The following is a 15,618-nucleotide window of genomic DNA, read 5'->3' on the forward strand; positions in this document are numbered from 1 at the left end:
TTAGTGTTTCTCTTAGTTTCAATTTGGGGGTTTTCTTAAAGTTTTTTCCTCATTGTGTTTTCTTGTTGTTGAAAATGAAGTCCATGCCCAGAACTCTTTCTATATATTATCAATATATATATGTACAATACATTACAAAATAATTCTTATGTGTGTTTGTGTTTAGGTGTGTGTCTGTGTGTTACAATGTTCTAGTAGTTGTTTGAAGCAAAGAAAGAGAAAAGGAAAAGAATGAAATTATAAAGTAAAACTTAAAATATATATCATATATCGGATATACATATAGCATATCAGAGGGCCGGAGCAACTTCGGCTTGGCCGTAGTTTCTATACCCTTGCAAATTGGCATTTTGAGCGTTCAAGTCGTATTAGAGAACTATAACTAGGATACAAATTAAAACTATATATAAGTATATGCAAATATATAGCTTTTTATCAAGTTTCCGATACACATGGGCTATCGAACCATTTGGGTTATAGATAATCGAGCAATTATAATAAATTAGATTTAACTTGTATTATTTATATATTATATATTATAAACAACAATTTTATTGCACTTAAAGTCAACCGATTAAAAAGAACATATATAGAAGTGTGAAAGAAAATTTGATAAAAACTAATTTAAATAATTAATCAACCAATCACATCTTTGGAACAAAAATCAGCGAATTTATCTAGAATTTACAATTACAAAAGAAAACACAAAATTGTTATATATAGTAGTCGTCTAACTAACTGGAAAAACAGACACACGGAGAATGCCACTAGAATGTATATACACTAGATGCATTATATAATCGGATTTGCTTTCGTTGTTGGGCCTTTTCAACTTGGGCCGCCTTGTTGTTCATTGTTGTTGCTAGGGCATACAAAAATAGTTACAATTAACATATGTTTATATAAATATATCAAAAAGGAAAAAAAAAATATAAACGCACGGCGCCTGACTATGATATCTCTATCTGCTATCTCTTCTTCTCCTTGTGTCTCTCTTACTCTCTTCCTTTGTTCAAGACAGATAGCAGAATTACATAGTTATTTTTTTGTGTTTCGTTTCTTTTTTTTTTGTTGACCAGAATTACAAAATTTTCACAATTACGACAAGAAAAGAAAACAACATTAAAACTACAATATAAAAAGGATAATAATAAAAAAAAAATATGCATTATAAATAATATTAAACATAAATGTACAATTTGAAAGATTCTTCTTTCCTTTTTTTTTCTTTTGTTAAACAAAAACTAAACTAATTAACGCCTCCCTATTAACTTCTTATTCGTTTTGTAGTGTTTTTTTTTTTTTTTTTTTTTGGTTGCTTTGCTTTTGTTGGTTGCTTTCTTCTTCTCTAATTTAGACATAATTATTAATTGTTATATTAATTATTGTTGTTGTTGTATGTCGTACTTTTTACCGTATGTGTGTGTGTGTGTGTGTAGGTGTGTATATGTGTGTGTGTGTTCTTTCTTGTTATTTGTTTTAGCCTATTTTTCTTAATATTTTTTTTTTTTTTAGGTTTTTTTTCTTCTTTTTTGTTGTTTTTGTTTAAAATAATAAATACATACATACATACAATTATACATTACAATTACAATTACATCATTATCATAGTACAAAATATAAAATTTAACATCACATTGGTTGACATTCTTTTGTTGGTTGTTGTTGGTTTGTTGTTGTTGTTGGTTGGTTTGTTTCGCTTAAACACTTTCATTTCATTTCTTTTGTTGTTGTTGTTGTTGCATTTTTGTTTTTAGTTGCTGTTTGTGGGTTGGTTGGTTACGTTTTTTTTTTATTTTTGCTTTTTGTTTTTTTTTTTTTTTGATTAAATTAATTTTTGTTGCAACTTTGTTGTGGTTTGTGTTTTTGTTGTTGTTGTTGGTGTTGTATGTGTTTGTCCATCAACTGTCAATTCGTTTCATATCGTTACGGTTCAATCCGGTTCGGTAGGTCAAATATTTTAATATATTGAACGATTTGAGATCGCTCGCTCGGTTCCTTCTTTCTGTTCTTAGCCTCTCCCCAATTTGCCTTATATGCATACATCCACGTATTTCTGTATGTGTGTGTGTGTGTATCTGTATGTGTATGTGTACATGTGTGTGTGTGTGCAACTACTGGAAATAGAATAAAATAAATAATATTCATCAGATAGTACTCAAATGTATTCTTAAGCATAAACTTCTTCATCATCATATTGTTAAATATTTAATTAGTTTTGTCTTCCACATGATTTTGATACCATAAAGCATGAAAATTCAAGCATATTGTGAAGCCATATTATAGTTCCCCCGTTTCATACCATAAGTTGCATCAATCAATTTCTAATCAAGGAGAGTAATTAACGATTAGGTAGAAACAAATGACGATATTCTACAAAGTTCTATCTAAAGTTAAGCATCTGAATCTGCTCAATCGAGACATCTAAATGTATAATATATTGGCACGATATTTGAGTTTGGATAGATAAACTATATTTCACATATTTCAATTAAATTTCATTCAAATTTAGATTTTCTTATCTACTTTTTGATGAATTCTAAACGAATAGTTTTCTTGAAGCACTTTTCTTTGAACTCTCACTGAATTTGCGTCACTTTTTTACCAAAAATATATTTAAAATTAATAAGGGCGACATTTATAAACATTGTGTTTGGTTGGAAAACTAGCAAAGCATCGGTTTGCATTGAAAAAATAAATGAAACTCAAAATGATGAAAGAAAAACCTAACAGACTTTTAAATTCAATCTAAATCAGTATTTAGGTAAAGGTTTTCGTCCTTTCTCCTACTGTTTGCAATTTTGAAAAGGAGAACCATGTTAAATTATTAGATTAGATAATCTCTAACAGTATATCGTTGAACGATCTGTCAAAGGCAGATTTTTATAATTATTTCTACAACCTGTATGAATTATATAGTTCAATATTAGACGCTTTGAAGCAGCCAACTACATGACGGACTTTTTCCTTTGTTCATAAACCATGAATGAATGCTTATCAAATCGTTTATAGGAGCAACGCACAATTTTAGTCCATAGAAAACGACAATATTGACCTTCATTAGGGGTTCCTACTAATTTTGCTTACAGACATTACCTAAAATGAGGATTACTAATCTCCAGGATGCTCGGGACATGAGCGATTCACCTCAAACCAACGATCGATGCATCTGTGCAAGGTAAAAAAGAAAAGGATATTTTAAATGTTGATTAAAATTAAAAACAAGGAAGATGATAATAATGAGGTGGTGGTGGCGGACGACTTACCCTTTGTGATAGATGCAGAGGCAAGGCAGCCGTGCAATAGTGTCGCCAGGACTCAAGTCTTCAAGGCAAATAACGCACTCGCCCTTGGCATCGGACAAGATGTCCTCTGTTGAACAAAGAAATAGTATAAATTGATAGACAAGACATTGGAGTGTTTGGCTGGATGGATGGACATGGTCCCACATACCGTTATATGAGAGACGCGGTTTCGTTAGGCACATAACTAAATGGCACTCAATGTCGTCCGGCAAAACGAACTTATTGCACACGGGACATTTGATACCTAAAACCACAAGAGGGGGTTGGAATCATTATTAATATCGAATACTTGGATGCCAGAGCTATGCATGCTTGTGTCTATACCATTAAAGGACCAAATGTGCGAAGGAAGCGATGTGGCTGTATAGACCCGGCCTATACCATTGGCAGAGGTGGCCAGGGCAATGCTTTCCACAATGTTGCTGCCAGTCATAGACATGTCCTGCAAAATGAACACAAAGTTAACAGAGAAAGGGAGAATTTTTGGTTCCACTATATAGAAATCTTAAAGTGGTGAAAGGAATGGGGGGGAGGGGGTGTGCTCACGCGTATAGAATCGCCCAAAGTGCGACGCTGTTGCTGCATGTAGGTGGCCGGCGTTATGGAGGATGAGCCATTATTATTGGTAACTCCAGCGGCTGCCGATGATGGGTAACTGTTATTGATATTGGTTCCTGCATTGGGATCCGAGGATTGAATTTGGGATTGTTGATGCTGCTGTTGTTGTTGTTGCTGTTGGATATCGGGCACAGAGCTAAGACTCCGGGCCCGCTGCCGGTCTATGGTTGTAGAATTCTGTTGGTGGTGATAAACCTGCAGTCCCGGCAATGTGCGCAACAAATTGAAACCCTGGCCAGTGGCATCGCCACCACCGCCGACGGCGCCGACGATGCCTGTCGCTGATGCTCCTCCTCCAGTGCGACCGCCACCGGCCGGCGATGTGTCCACAGCGGCTCCAGTTGAGCTGCTGCTAAATGTACGAGAGCGTGGGCTCTGTTGGCCACTGGTCGCTGGAGTGCTTGCCTTTTGACCCATAGAGCGAGCTAACTCTCTGACTCTCCTGCCCCTGTCCCAGTCCCGATCCCGTCTCTACTGTCACTCCTTTGTTTACTCCTAGGAGCTTTATTCTCTGTGTTTCCTCTGTTTGGGTTCTGTTTTTTTTTTTTTTTTGCTTTTTTAAAATTTTCCTTTTTGTTTTGAAGAGCAGCAGACAACAAAAGCAAACAATGTCAGGTCAGAGGCAGCGGCGTGTGATGATAAATGCGGTGTATGTAGAGGAGAATGATAACTCCCTCTCTCTTTCTCTAGCTCCCTCTCTCTGACTATCTTCTCTGTATATGTCCCTAAATTTACGTTTATATATATATATATATATATATCGAGAGCTGTGTGTGTGTGTGTATGTTTTTGTGTGTGTTTCTCCCTCCTCTCTCTCTCACTCGCTATCAATCTCCCTTGCTCTCCTCTCTCTCACTCTCTGCTGATCTGCTCTGTTTGCTGAATTGCCCAAATTGGTTGTCACTGCGCTTTGAATTTACACTAGTAATTTAGATAATAATTTAATTGTGTACTCTTTGAGGTCAGTGTGACCAGAGGCGGCAAACGGTTAAATACTGACTCAGCTTAGAGGTGGTATAATCCAAAGACCAAGTTGAAAATAATATTTTAACTAACATTTCCAACTTACATACTGACAATTCTCAACATATAGTGTTTTTTAATATTCCGCATTATGTTTTTTTTGGATAAATTTTTGTTTAATAACTAAACACAAATTTCAAATATATTTCGATAAATTTGTACATTATATTACATTTTTGTTGTCGATAAATGGTCACATAGTAACGGCCATTAAAATTTTGAAAATGAAAATTTTAATTCCTTAGTTTTTCAATCATCTGCTGAGTATAGGCAGCCAATATTGTATTGGCCATCTCAGCATATACCTGATAAGAATGCATTAATGGAGCTTGACTGGGATTGGGCAGAGGTGGGGCTGCAACTGGAACTTCTTCCCGCGGCACCAAGGACAAACAAATGTCACCCACCTGTAATTGTTGGCACTTTAATTCATACAGCTTAAAGGACAATTGAGGATGACAAGAGGCCCATCCTTGACCATACACGAAAAGTGGATGACCCGGCTGCACTTCCAAATGAACCTTGATTTCGAAATAAAAGTATGCATGTATATATATGTATAATCTTTAATTTGTAACTTGTTCTCTCACCTTGGAGTGCTGGGTATCATAGCTGAATGTAATGATCATAGTATAAGAGCCGGCATGGGAACTGGATCTATCGATCTTTACAACTGTAGCCTCACGAAGATCAAAGAGTTGACTCCTCAAGGCAGATTGAATAAAGTCTTCAGTTCGTATATCCTCGACGCGACGTAAGGCCCCGGAGGAGAGCTCAATGTGCGAGCCACGTCTAAAGCACGCACTAGAACCCAAAGTGGAATCCACATCCATGTTTCTCTCCCTGAAAGACAGTTGCCTAATGATAACGCACTGTAGTCACTGCGGATGTGAGAAACTGATACTTACTTAGCCGTAGACATTGCCGATTGTCTCTGGAATCCTGGATAGCCGACAGAGTTCTGCACGTAATTCATTGGAACTTGCATTTGCATGTTAGACAGTTGGACACGACCTCTTCGATGGAATGGTGATTCTTAACTGAAAGTTTGAAGAGGCGCTGCTCTCATACATATACTACATATCTAATTCATTCAAGCCAATGTGTCTTCCCCTGGGATTTTCTTGGAAACTCCAGTATGTGTTACCTGTTTTATGACTCTACTTGAAGGTCACCAGCAACAATGAGTGCGCATGTATTCAGGTACCCAGTACCTGTGCCTACGAGAGGATCTATTCGAGAGGTTTCCGCTTAATAGCCATTGTATTATCTTTAGCTGCGGCAAGCGGCGCCGACATGGCTAGTGCGCCAGGCGCCTTACAAGAGAAGTGCAACCAATTCCGTCGTTTAGAAATCACAAAAACTATTCTGTATATGTAGATACATACATACATACATGTACATGGACAAAACTGCAGCGGTGTCGAATTTTATATACCCTCGTTTGATGAATTAGTTTTACCCTATAGGTTAATACATACAACTATTCCGTAGACTGATTTGAATTATGTTAGTTTTAATAGTATCTTAAGATGGATTTTCGCTTCCTACGGACCAGTCCAAAAGTGATATATAAAAAAATTCAAATGATTTCAAGTATTTCATTTATTTGGCTGTATGAATTAACTAAGTATGCAATAAGTATGTATGTATGATCTATATGTACATTTGCAGAATTAATTATTAAGTACCCGAGAATCCAAAAAACAAAACTCGAAATTTTCTATTCAATTTCGAGGAAAAAATACACGTATGTACAAAATTTGCAATTTACAAACATGAAAATGGTCTATACAAAAAAATTATTATTGCACTAGAAGCCGCAACATGAGGCACTGCATCATCACAAATCTGGCTGTCGTCTGCCGCTCTGTTGTTTATTTTTTATTTTACTTTTTGGGCAGACGCCCGGCTCGCTCTTGCGTCGGATCGATTAGTTCCCAGGCGGGTCGATAGCTACCGGCATTTCCCGTTCCGTTTGTTGCAGTTCCATTGGTCGCCGATGACTTGCCATTGGTTGATTCCTCGCCGCTGCATTTCAAATGCGGATTAGGCACTGTGTTTGATTTGTAGCCAATGGATGTATAGCCCTGATCATATAGGCAACAAAAAGGCACATTGTTTATGTGTATATAATGCCAGATGTCATGATATGACCATTCTAGCAACGGATTCAAACGCATGATAGCCGGCCAGCCATTATCTGTGGGCTGTAATGAAATAAGTAGAAGTTTCTAGAAATTCGCAAAGACTAAAATGGAAAAAAATCGAAAATAACACACACCTGCATGGGGGCCAAATGCTCACAATATGGATCCGTATTCCGACTGCCGATGAAAACGGCTTTTATGCGTGGCATATCCTGTGTCATGTGTGTGAGAGCCTCTTTCAGGGATTCCTTATATTCAATTAGCTGGACATCGTAGCGCTCTACACATTGAGCCACAAACTCATCAATTTCCTCGAATGCGTCATCCGATTTAATGTACAGCATGGGTATATCACGACTGGAAATGTTTTGGAGACGACACCAGCGCATCAGTAGATCCAAAAGGACCGTACAATCCTTACCGCCATTGAAGCAAAATATCAACTCATCCACACGATACAATTCGAGAGTGCGGGAAAAGAAATGATAGGCGGCCAATTGGCGTTTCTTGATGTCAGAGCGAGTATCATTTGGAATGGTATATCCTGGGATGGATGATTTTTTTTGATCACAGCAAGACGCATTGTTGCAATCGTTGTTGCTGGCCGTCGACATGTTACTGATGCTGCTGCTACTGCTGGATAGAGCCAAGACGCACTTGTGTGTTCCCGGTTGAAATTGCAGTGGTGCCGTTGATGTGATCGTTGACGGTGGCGTATGACTGTAACATTTATGCATGTCGCCTATGATTGGGGGTACAAGGTGCTCCACTCGTTTTCCAGATAATAATAATTTTGATAATACTACCACCGCAGGATACTTGCTATATCGGCGCGTGGATTTGATCAGGTTCTGTAGCGTCCACTTCAGATCGTCTGATATTATTGGTATTCAACGTGTAATTATCTCTATCAGCTTCAGCTCCGACGTGACAAGACAGCAAAAACCTGTGATGGAAATTAATTACAATTTTGTATAGAAAAAAGAATTTAACACAATCAATTTGGTTGCTACTCGTTGCCGAGAAGTGTGAACGTTAGTGTGTGTGTGTTTATATAATATAAAAAGAAAGCCACAAAAAGTGATTTGAATTTTGTTATCTTGAAGCCAAATTACATCACACACATACGAACACACATACATGCACGTAAATACTTCATATGTGTATATGTACATATATATTTAAAGACAATGCTTGCATGTGATTAACTAGTGTCAAATAGTTTCTTATTTCCTTCAGATTGATTTTTTCACCTGAGAATTCTTTGATACAGCTGGTTCTTTTATAAACACATTTTTTAAATAGTTTCACTTTTGGCCAACAGCTGCTTCAACTTAACAACGGCTGAGTTATCGATAACTATTGTATGATGTGCAGTGTTATCGCAAATCTGTCTCGTATGGTATTAGTATGACCTTAATGATTTAAATTTAGTTTATGAAATACCGTTACAAATAAAAACGGAAAGCCAAATTCCAACTGTTGATCCTCGTATAGATGAGTTTTTGTTCTTACTAATAAACCAAAAATAACAAAATTCAACAAAAAATTTAAAGCTTCGTGTTTATTTTTTGCTGCTTTAGCTTAGCATAACAGTTAACAAATTTTCAAAAAGTGAGTTACAAATCAAATCTACTATACTTGGTACAAAACATTTAACAAATAGGCACTGTTGGTTTGTTTGATTGTGTTTGGTTTTTTATACATCCATATTATCCAGTATATTATCGATAAGGCCAACAACCTTTTGACGAAATCGACGATTCTGTTTGCCATTCATTTCTTTCAGATACGGATGGAGGCTGATTAGAAATGAATAGTCTGCATCTGGCGCTGATGCTGCTGAAGCTATTGTTGGGGGTGATGGATCTACAGATGCGGTTACTGGAAGTGCTGCATTGACTGCTAATGAAGGAGAAGACGTCGATATCTTCTGCAAATGCTTCGCATTAGAGTGGTGTGGATTGTGCGAGCCGCCTGTTCCACATTTAAGCCAATCGGCTATCTCTGCCCAATCCATTTGATTCCCCAATGCGGCTGCTGCTGCCGCCATGGTAACCGGCAGAGTCACCAGCGATTGATGAGCCACAATTTTCTCCGTCTGAGGTTGTTGTTGTTGTTGTTGGGGCTGCTGTTGCTCAACTTTAATAGTTTGCAGGCGTAGAGGCATGGGCAGGCATGCTGTGGCTGTTGACATTGATTGTACTGATTTATTTACTTCCGTTACCTCGTCAGGATCTACACGGCGCTGTTCCGATTCCCCTTCCTCTTCAGATACATGCACATCGAGTGGTAAGGCCAAATCCGATTCATCTGCACCATCACCACCGTCAACATCTGCATCGTTCACCTTAGTCCCATTTTGCTGTTGCTGTTGCTGCTGTTGATGATGCTCCAACAAACGCATATGCCCGATCCTTGTCATCGGCTGTGTTGCCCCCAAAGCGCCCATTATTGAGGCCGACGATGTGCTCGGCTTGCGTAGTCTCATGCCACCTGCTGTTGCCGTACCCATGGCAGGCTTATGGCACGATCGTGATTTTGTGTAAGGTATAAGAAACTGCAGGTACTTGGATAAATAATATTTCCTTTTGCCCCGACCCGTTTGTGTGCGAGCCAATTTAAGGGAACGTAAAAAGCTGCTGCGTATAGTGCGCCATCGTTCACGGCAATTTCGTACTGCAAAGGAAGAGTTGAAATAATTAAGTACATTTTGTTTTCTTGATGAACTTAACCCTGTGTTAAGTAGAAACTACATCCGGCTTCAGCATTAGCCGTGAAAACAAATCGGAAATGAAAAGGCAGATGAGCCTGCCTATTTAGTTTAATTTTTAACTTTATAAAATTACAAATCTATCACTAACCTTGGACGAACAAACTCGCAAATTAGCCATGAGGCAATATCAATATTATGACAACGCGATGTTAAAGGGTGTTTGCTTAGTGCAGCAAATGCTGAAAACTGTAATTGTGGCTAGCAATAACAACATTGCATGCAAGCAGTCTGCGACATAGTGACACACCTACACACAAGCTTACTCTCACACACACAGGCGCGCATTGTGCACACAAAGATACAGTAAGCAATTGCATTGAAATACAAAAAAGCTTGCATCATAGAAGCCAACAACGGCGAAGGCTTTTTTTTTGCATCTACTAAATGGCCAAATGGAAATGGAAATTGAAATTTTCTATACGCGTGTGTAGGTACATATGCTAGAAATTAAGAAATGGAAAAATCTTGTTTATATACCCGTGTCTTTTATCTCATTGGCCACCTGTTGCCAGGCTTTTTGTACTTCCTCCTTTTTGCTATAGCCAGAGTGTGTATAATTCCATAGGCAGGGCTGGCTCTCCACAAGTTGCACGAATTTCACATTGAAAACGGGATCGTCCTTCCGTGCCATTATTTGAATAGTATTTGGAATTGAAATTCGGTCGGTTTGCAACAATAAAGTAACGTGACATCAGAGTCCATTAAATGCACGCATACACGCTTCAAATAACGGATCTTGCTGCAGTTACTGCTTCTTCGTCTTCGCACTACTTTGGGGCCCGCCAAATCTAAATGGTGCACAGCAGCAACAACAACAACTTATCGTACTTGTCGCACCGAAAGCACAGAGAAAACTGAGAGCTGAATGCGGCAAAAGCAACAAAAATCCAAATGCAATCAGAGGGCTGGGCCGAATGCAGTTAATACCGACTTTATAACACCCTTACAAATTTCACATACATATGTAACTGTTGACCGTTTTGTGCGGCCGCAGAACACGTGTTCTTCACTTAGTCTTTAAGCAAAAAAAACCGAAATCAGTTTTTTTCCGGTTTCTTTTTCTCGGCTCCTTCCCGGACGCATTTGCATTTGGACCACGATTCAAAAAGCCTTTTGCGCATGTATGTATGTATGTTATAAATATAGTAATTTTAATGCAATTGGAATAAAAGCAGATTTTCTTGAACACCATCAAAACGTTCCTGCAATAAAAAACACATTAATTAGTATCGAAAATGGATACTTTTCACAATATGCTCACCATTTGTAAGGGTATTAAAAAGCTGCAGCGCAAACACTTTATGCTGTGTGTTTGCGAAAAAGCAATAGCAACAAATGACAGCTGCTCAGCAAAACAAGTAATCAAAATTGTATAATAGATGGCTGAGTGAAGTGGTCAAATGCGAGAGGGGTGAATAATGCACCCAATGGGAAATTACTTATTGAAATTTTAACTGCTTAAGAAGGAACCAATGAGACGAATTACTATCCACTTACACACATACACATGTACATATGTGAAATGAATTCCATCTTACATTAATATTCAGTAATACATACATACATACATATTTGTTGGATCTATTAATGATTCGATTTCACTGTAAGTGCCACACTTTTGGCGCCCATTGCCAATTGGGTATGCTCTGTGCCAAATGTAGGAGCTTTCGACCCAGTGACGTATTTTCAGAGTTTTCATTGTTAATTGTTTGATGCCAACATTTTACAGCAATCACTCCAAATTATTATTATGGTCTTTCATTTTGGACAATAAGGAGAGATAAGAAAATGTAATTTTGGATTACAATTTCGCAATTTACAAAGTCTAGTTTAATGGGCTAAGTATTTATTTTGGCAGATGACAAATCATCTGTTCCTTTGGTTCTTTTCGAAATATCGCTAGTTAATCGATGTTTAATAACAGTAAGCTGGCAATGCAATCATCTTAAGATATAGAACAGACATGCCCTATTAAGTATGCTTACATTTAACATTTATTTGATCCGAATCATTATCCAAGGTAATCCAACTCGAGAACTATAAACGCTTATAGCCATAAATTTTGTAGGTTTATTATTCAATTTAATTAAATTAATTTAATTTAATTTTATTTTTAATTTTTTTGTGTGTATTCAGTTATAATGCATAGGTAAGAGGTTCTTTTTACTTCGATATTAATTAATAGGAATAAAATGAGGTAATAATTGATATGACTATTGGTTACATATGTACATACATACATACATACATACATATGTATGCATCCTTTGCATAGCAATAAAAATTCAAGTGATTTCCTATCACAGTATTCGTTAGTATTTGAATAAAACTAGAAGAATTTTACAGATAAACCAATTTTTGGTGCTTTAAATGATAGCAAAATGAAATTTGTGCAAATGATTCAGTAAGTAGAAATTAAAAAGAAACACAGCCAAAATTACATGCCCATTTTAAATATATTTGGATACGATTTGTTTTTGTATATATGTCCATATATGATTATGGTTCTATGCTGCACAAGTATATGAATGAGTGTGTGTGTGTGTGAGCATATAGTGTATGAACAAAATAAAAGCTAGTCTGATAAATGAGAAAATTGTGTTTACATACATGTACATAAAAATGTGTGTGTGCATAAGTGTAAGTGTTTTGTGATTTATGATGGACAGGAAGAGAAGGCAATTATCTTGCAGAGGAACTTGAATCTTGATCTTCCCCAGTCCTTGAGGCTAGCGAATCCTGGGAATCATAATACTCCTGGGAATTATTGTTATATGCCAGGAGCCGTGCAACAACCTCGTCGTTGAGGAATGGCTTAATTGCTTCTTTAAAATAATCGCAGAGATCACTGAGAAAGAAAGCGATGCTTGCCATTTTTGTAACCGTGACATCCTCCCCTCGGGCTAATCGCTTTATAAAGCCAATTATATGGGCGAGCTGTGGTTCCAAACGCGAGATATGGACCCCATTATCGAAACGCACAAGACCATGAATGATGCCGGTGTAGGCATCGATAGTGGATTCGTGCAACTTACTGATAAACTTTCCTATGCCATACTCATTGTGGTTGGTGGCATCGATTTGAACCTCAGAGGAAGCTCTTAGAATTTCGAGAACCGGATCCAAATATTCCAAAAATTTGTCGCCAATTGTCAAGGCCATATCGCCAATGGCCGTTAGAATACTGGGCTTTAGATCGCGCGGAAAACTAGGCTCGGCCAAGTTGTTCATCCACACGGACATTAACTCATCAGAATATGGAACCATCAGTGTCCTCACCGAACAACAAATGAGACCGCTCAGGTCCACAGCAACACGACAGACCCCCGGTTGGGCATAGTTTTTAATACCCATTATAAGAAGATCTTTAAAGTCAGGCATATATATGACAAACTCGCTGCCCAGAAGGTGAACCAATGTGAATATAGTCGTCAGTGCATTTTTTTGAAGAGTTGCCGATACGCCAGCATTCAATTGAAACATGATTTGGAGTGATCTCATTGCCTCACCTGATATTAATTTCGCATCCTCGCAAGAGAACTTGTTCAACACCGCTTTCAATAGGTCACAAAGCAAAAATTGCAATTCATTGAACCGCCGATTCATTGGATCCTCCTGCATACGCAAACAAATTGCCAAAATATGGTCGAGTCGTCCCTGGACTACTACTACTGCTCGCTGGACAACCAGAAAGCAGTCCAGGGACGAACTGCTTATCATCTCGACCATAGCTTCATACGCCGTACGACGCAAATTGGCGTGCCCGCCATCATAACGATCAGTCATGTCCAGCAAGTGGTTCATGATGGTTTGGAAATAAGGTGACAGACAATACGTATTGGGAGGTTCACCCTCTTGGGATATGGCCTCATGATAGGCAGCCTTTGAGATCTCAATCATCATATCACACATATAGACAGCCACATGAGGCTTCGAGTTCACACTGGCGGTGACCAGGCAATTGAAAAGCCCTTGCAAAGAACTCTCACTAATGACCACTTCGGGTATCAGATGGCAAACGCGGTTCATTGTCCATATTGCCGTCTCCCTGACTAAGATACGAGGATCGCCTACCAAGCCAATCAAACTGGGCATGAGCTCCGTGACGACTGGTTTTAGGGCTTTCGTTTTGACGCCATCAAGAATGGAACCCATGGCCATTACAGCTGCATCACGATAGTGCCAATTGGGCGCATCAAGGTTCTCGCGAATAAAAGGCAGAACATGTGTCACTAACATATCCTCACAACAAGAAGCCAAGAGCGTAAGGCATACGGATGACGCTTTAGATGGATTCCAAGCATCCTCATCATCGTTCTCATTACGCTGAGTCAATTTCTCCAATAGCAATGGAGCCACGAAAGGGCATGCCCCGGAAGCATAATTTTTCAATTCACAAGTCTCCTCGTGAGCCCCGTTGGCCAGTTCGACCTCTTTATCACTCATATTCGACCAGAACTCGATGCCTTGTAATGATATATCAGCATTCTGCGATCCGATTGATTGCAACGAGATCGGGAGCAGCATCTGCGTCATATAAGGTTCCATATGGTGATAGTACAACGTTATAATCTTCACCAAACACTGGAGGGCAGTCACGCAAACCCGTATGTTTAAGCACTGTGTTAGCTCGCCAAGAGTCTTCATTATGCTTGCCGATTGCTGCTCGAAGATGACATTGGCTACCTCCAGGGAGTTCAGCAGTGCCTCCGTGGCTAACCCTCTCACACGATTGCTATGCTCCAAATTGCTCATGCCATGTATAATGGCAGTTAGCATCAGACTTGATTGCTCCTCCGTAATTTCATACTGCACATCCTGGCATATGTAACCAATGGCCTGCAGAGCTGATCCCCGTTGCATTTCCGTGGAACTTTGGTCAGTCACCTGATGGACCAAATTGGGGATGAGATTGCTCCAACACTGCATCGGCAGTTCACGAAGGGCTATAGCCGCAGCACATTGGGCGGCACATGAGGGGCGTGTCTTCTCAGTCCGCAAGGCAGAAAGGACGTTCCTTTTAACTAGATTCTGTCCGTTATCGGCCAACTGGTGCCAACAGATTTGTTACACTTTTACAAATTATCATCTTTTCTCTATATATGTATGTACATACCCGATTCTTTAGCTGAAGACCAGCTGCGGCACGAGCAACATCACTTTGTGAAGGATTCGCCAAAATCTCTGACAGGTCCCAGAGAAAATTCATAAAGTTCTTAGCTGCTGCCTTCTCCAAGTAATCGTGCGCACGGACAAGTTCATTCGTGTCCGCCACAACCGTCTTTTCTAGAATATCAACCAATTCCTGGTTGATGGAATTCATTTTTTAGTTTCAATTACACATAACAAACGGTCAAACGGTTAAATAAAACTTTTCACTGGATTTCGGACTAAACAGGAAGAAATAAATTTATTCAACCGATTCCGGCGACTTCCGAAGTTAGAATGAGAAATGTGCTTTGCTCCTTAACGTTGTATACTCTTGACGTATAAAAGCAACGACTACTTCGTTAAAAAAAAAATCCTCAATACATACATAGACACATACATACATAACAATCGACAATTTGACGTTTAAAAAGTCCGCGTCATTGTCAACTACAAACATATGTACATATATGTTATGTATGTGGATATGTATGTGTGTCATAGTGTGCGTAGTAGAGCTGGGAATCCATCGATGGTTGCTCCACTCGATATTTTTTCCATCGATGGAAAAAACCATCGATACTATCGATGGTACCAT

General features: G+C 38.6%; 5 protein-coding genes across 8 annotated transcripts; all 5 read right to left on the reverse strand.

The window, feature by feature from the left end:
• Nucleotides 1–1,844: 1,844 nt before the first annotated feature.
• Nucleotides 1,845–4,916, reverse strand: LOC6644605 (E3 ubiquitin-protein ligase znrf2). Of its 3 annotated transcripts, none has more exons than XM_023176936.2 (6): nucleotides 3,852–4,916; nucleotides 3,630–3,747; nucleotides 3,454–3,549; nucleotides 3,267–3,372; nucleotides 3,097–3,169; nucleotides 1,845–2,114 (listed from the first exon to the last, which is right to left on the reverse strand). In XM_023176936.2, the coding sequence occupies exons 1-5, from the start codon at nucleotides 4,338–4,340 to the stop codon at nucleotides 3,112–3,114; spliced, it is 867 nt and encodes a 288-aa protein (XP_023032704.1). In that variant the 5' UTR covers nucleotides 4,341–4,916; the 3' UTR covers nucleotides 1,845–2,114; nucleotides 3,097–3,111. The 3 variants fall into 3 exon arrangements, with proteins under 3 accessions (XP_023032704.1, XP_002067383.1, XP_046867460.1); XM_002067347.4 differs by having other exon boundaries at nucleotides 1,845–2,117; XM_047011504.1 differs by lacking the exon at nucleotides 1,845–2,114 and having other exon boundaries at nucleotides 2,853–3,169.
• Nucleotides 4,917–5,110: 194 nt separating this feature from the next.
• On the reverse strand, nucleotides 5,111–5,999 carry LOC6644604 (ataxin-1-like). Of its 2 annotated transcripts, none has more exons than XM_015177932.3 (3): nucleotides 5,855–5,999; nucleotides 5,537–5,789; nucleotides 5,111–5,467 (listed from the first exon to the last, which is right to left on the reverse strand). In XM_015177932.3, exons 1-3 carry the CDS (start codon nucleotides 5,938–5,940, stop codon nucleotides 5,180–5,182), a joined length of 627 nt encoding a protein of 208 aa, XP_015033418.1. In that variant the 5' UTR covers nucleotides 5,941–5,999; the 3' UTR covers nucleotides 5,111–5,179. The 2 variants fall into 2 exon arrangements, with proteins under 2 accessions (XP_015033418.1, XP_046867461.1); XM_047011505.1 differs by having other exon boundaries at nucleotides 5,537–5,804.
• Nucleotides 6,000–6,533: 534 nt separating this feature from the next.
• Nucleotides 6,534–8,580, reverse strand: LOC26529204 (FAD synthase). The gene is made up of 3 exons (XM_015177964.3): nucleotides 8,350–8,580; nucleotides 7,231–8,042; nucleotides 6,534–7,156 (listed from the first exon to the last, which is right to left on the reverse strand). The coding sequence occupies exons 2-3, from the start codon at nucleotides 7,831–7,833 to the stop codon at nucleotides 6,836–6,838; spliced, it is 924 nt and encodes a 307-aa protein (XP_015033450.1). The 5' UTR covers nucleotides 7,834–8,042; nucleotides 8,350–8,580; the 3' UTR covers nucleotides 6,534–6,835.
• A 65-nt stretch (nucleotides 8,581–8,645) lies between these two features.
• On the reverse strand, nucleotides 8,646–10,732 carry LOC6644603. Its single transcript, XM_002067345.4, has 2 exons — nucleotides 10,350–10,732; nucleotides 8,646–9,775 (listed from the first exon to the last, which is right to left on the reverse strand). Exons 1-2 carry the CDS (start codon nucleotides 10,501–10,503, stop codon nucleotides 8,796–8,798), a joined length of 1,134 nt encoding a protein of 377 aa, XP_002067381.1. The 5' UTR covers nucleotides 10,504–10,732; the 3' UTR covers nucleotides 8,646–8,795.
• Nucleotides 10,733–12,321: 1,589 nt separating this feature from the next.
• LOC6644602 (importin subunit beta) lies at nucleotides 12,322–15,474 on the reverse strand. The gene is made up of 2 exons (XM_002067344.4): nucleotides 14,989–15,474; nucleotides 12,322–14,921 (listed from the first exon to the last, which is right to left on the reverse strand). The coding sequence occupies exons 1-2, from the start codon at nucleotides 15,193–15,195 to the stop codon at nucleotides 12,555–12,557; spliced, it is 2,574 nt and encodes an 857-aa protein (XP_002067380.2). The 5' UTR covers nucleotides 15,196–15,474; the 3' UTR covers nucleotides 12,322–12,554.
• Between the last annotated feature and the right edge of the window lie 144 nt (nucleotides 15,475–15,618).

Source organism: Drosophila willistoni (assembly GCF_018902025.1).
Source record: "Drosophila willistoni isolate 14030-0811.24 chromosome XL unlocalized genomic scaffold, UCI_dwil_1.1 Seg142, whole genome shotgun sequence".
Taxonomy (NCBI): domain Eukaryota; kingdom Metazoa; phylum Arthropoda; class Insecta; order Diptera; family Drosophilidae; genus Drosophila; species Drosophila willistoni.

Excerpts from the sequence above, each read along its gene's own strand:
- LOC6644602 (XM_002067344.4), bottom strand. The coding sequence starts at position 15,195 with ATGAATTCCATCAACCAGGAATTGGTTGATATTCTAGAAAAGACGGTT. Across the intron at positions 14,922-14,988 it reads GTCTTCAGCTAAAGAATCGG|TTGGCCGATAACGGACAGAA; the intron begins GTATGTACATAC and ends TGTTGGCACCAG.
- LOC6644605 (XM_023176936.2), bottom strand. The coding sequence starts at position 4,340 with ATGGGTCAAAAGGCAAGCACTCCAGCGACCAGTGGCCAACAGAGCCCA. Across the intron at positions 3,748-3,851 it reads CTTTGGGCGATTCTATACGC|GACATGTCTATGACTGGCAG; the intron begins GTGAGCACACCC and ends TTCATTTTGCAG. Across the intron at positions 3,550-3,629 it reads GCACATTTGGTCCTTTAATG|GTATCAAATGTCCCGTGTGC; the intron begins GTATAGACACAA and ends TTGTGGTTTTAG.
- LOC26529204 (XM_015177964.3), bottom strand. The coding sequence starts at position 7,833 with ATGCATAAATGTTACAGTCATACGCCACCGTCAACGATCACATCAACG. Across the intron at positions 7,157-7,230 it reads AGCATTTGGCCCCCATGCAG|CCCACAGATAATGGCTGGCC; the intron begins GTGTGTGTTATT and ends ATTTCATTACAG.
- LOC6644603 (XM_002067345.4), bottom strand. The coding sequence starts at position 10,503 with ATGGCACGGAAGGACGATCCCGTTTTCAATGTGAAATTCGTGCAACTT. Across the intron at positions 9,776-10,349 it reads CAATGAGATAAAAGACACGG|TACGAAATTGCCGTGAACGA; the intron begins GTATATAAACAA and ends CTTCCTTTGCAG.
- LOC6644604 (XM_047011505.1), bottom strand. The coding sequence starts at position 5,940 with ATGCAAATGCAAGTTCCAATGAATTACGTGCAGAACTCTGTCGGCTAT. Across the intron at positions 5,805-5,854 it reads TCGGCAATGTCTACGGCTAA|GCAACTGTCTTTCAGGGAGA; the intron begins GTAAGTATCAGT and ends CGTTATCATTAG. Across the intron at positions 5,468-5,536 it reads ATGATACCCAGCACTCCAAG|GTTCATTTGGAAGTGCAGCC; the intron begins GTGAGAGAACAA and ends TTCGAAATCAAG.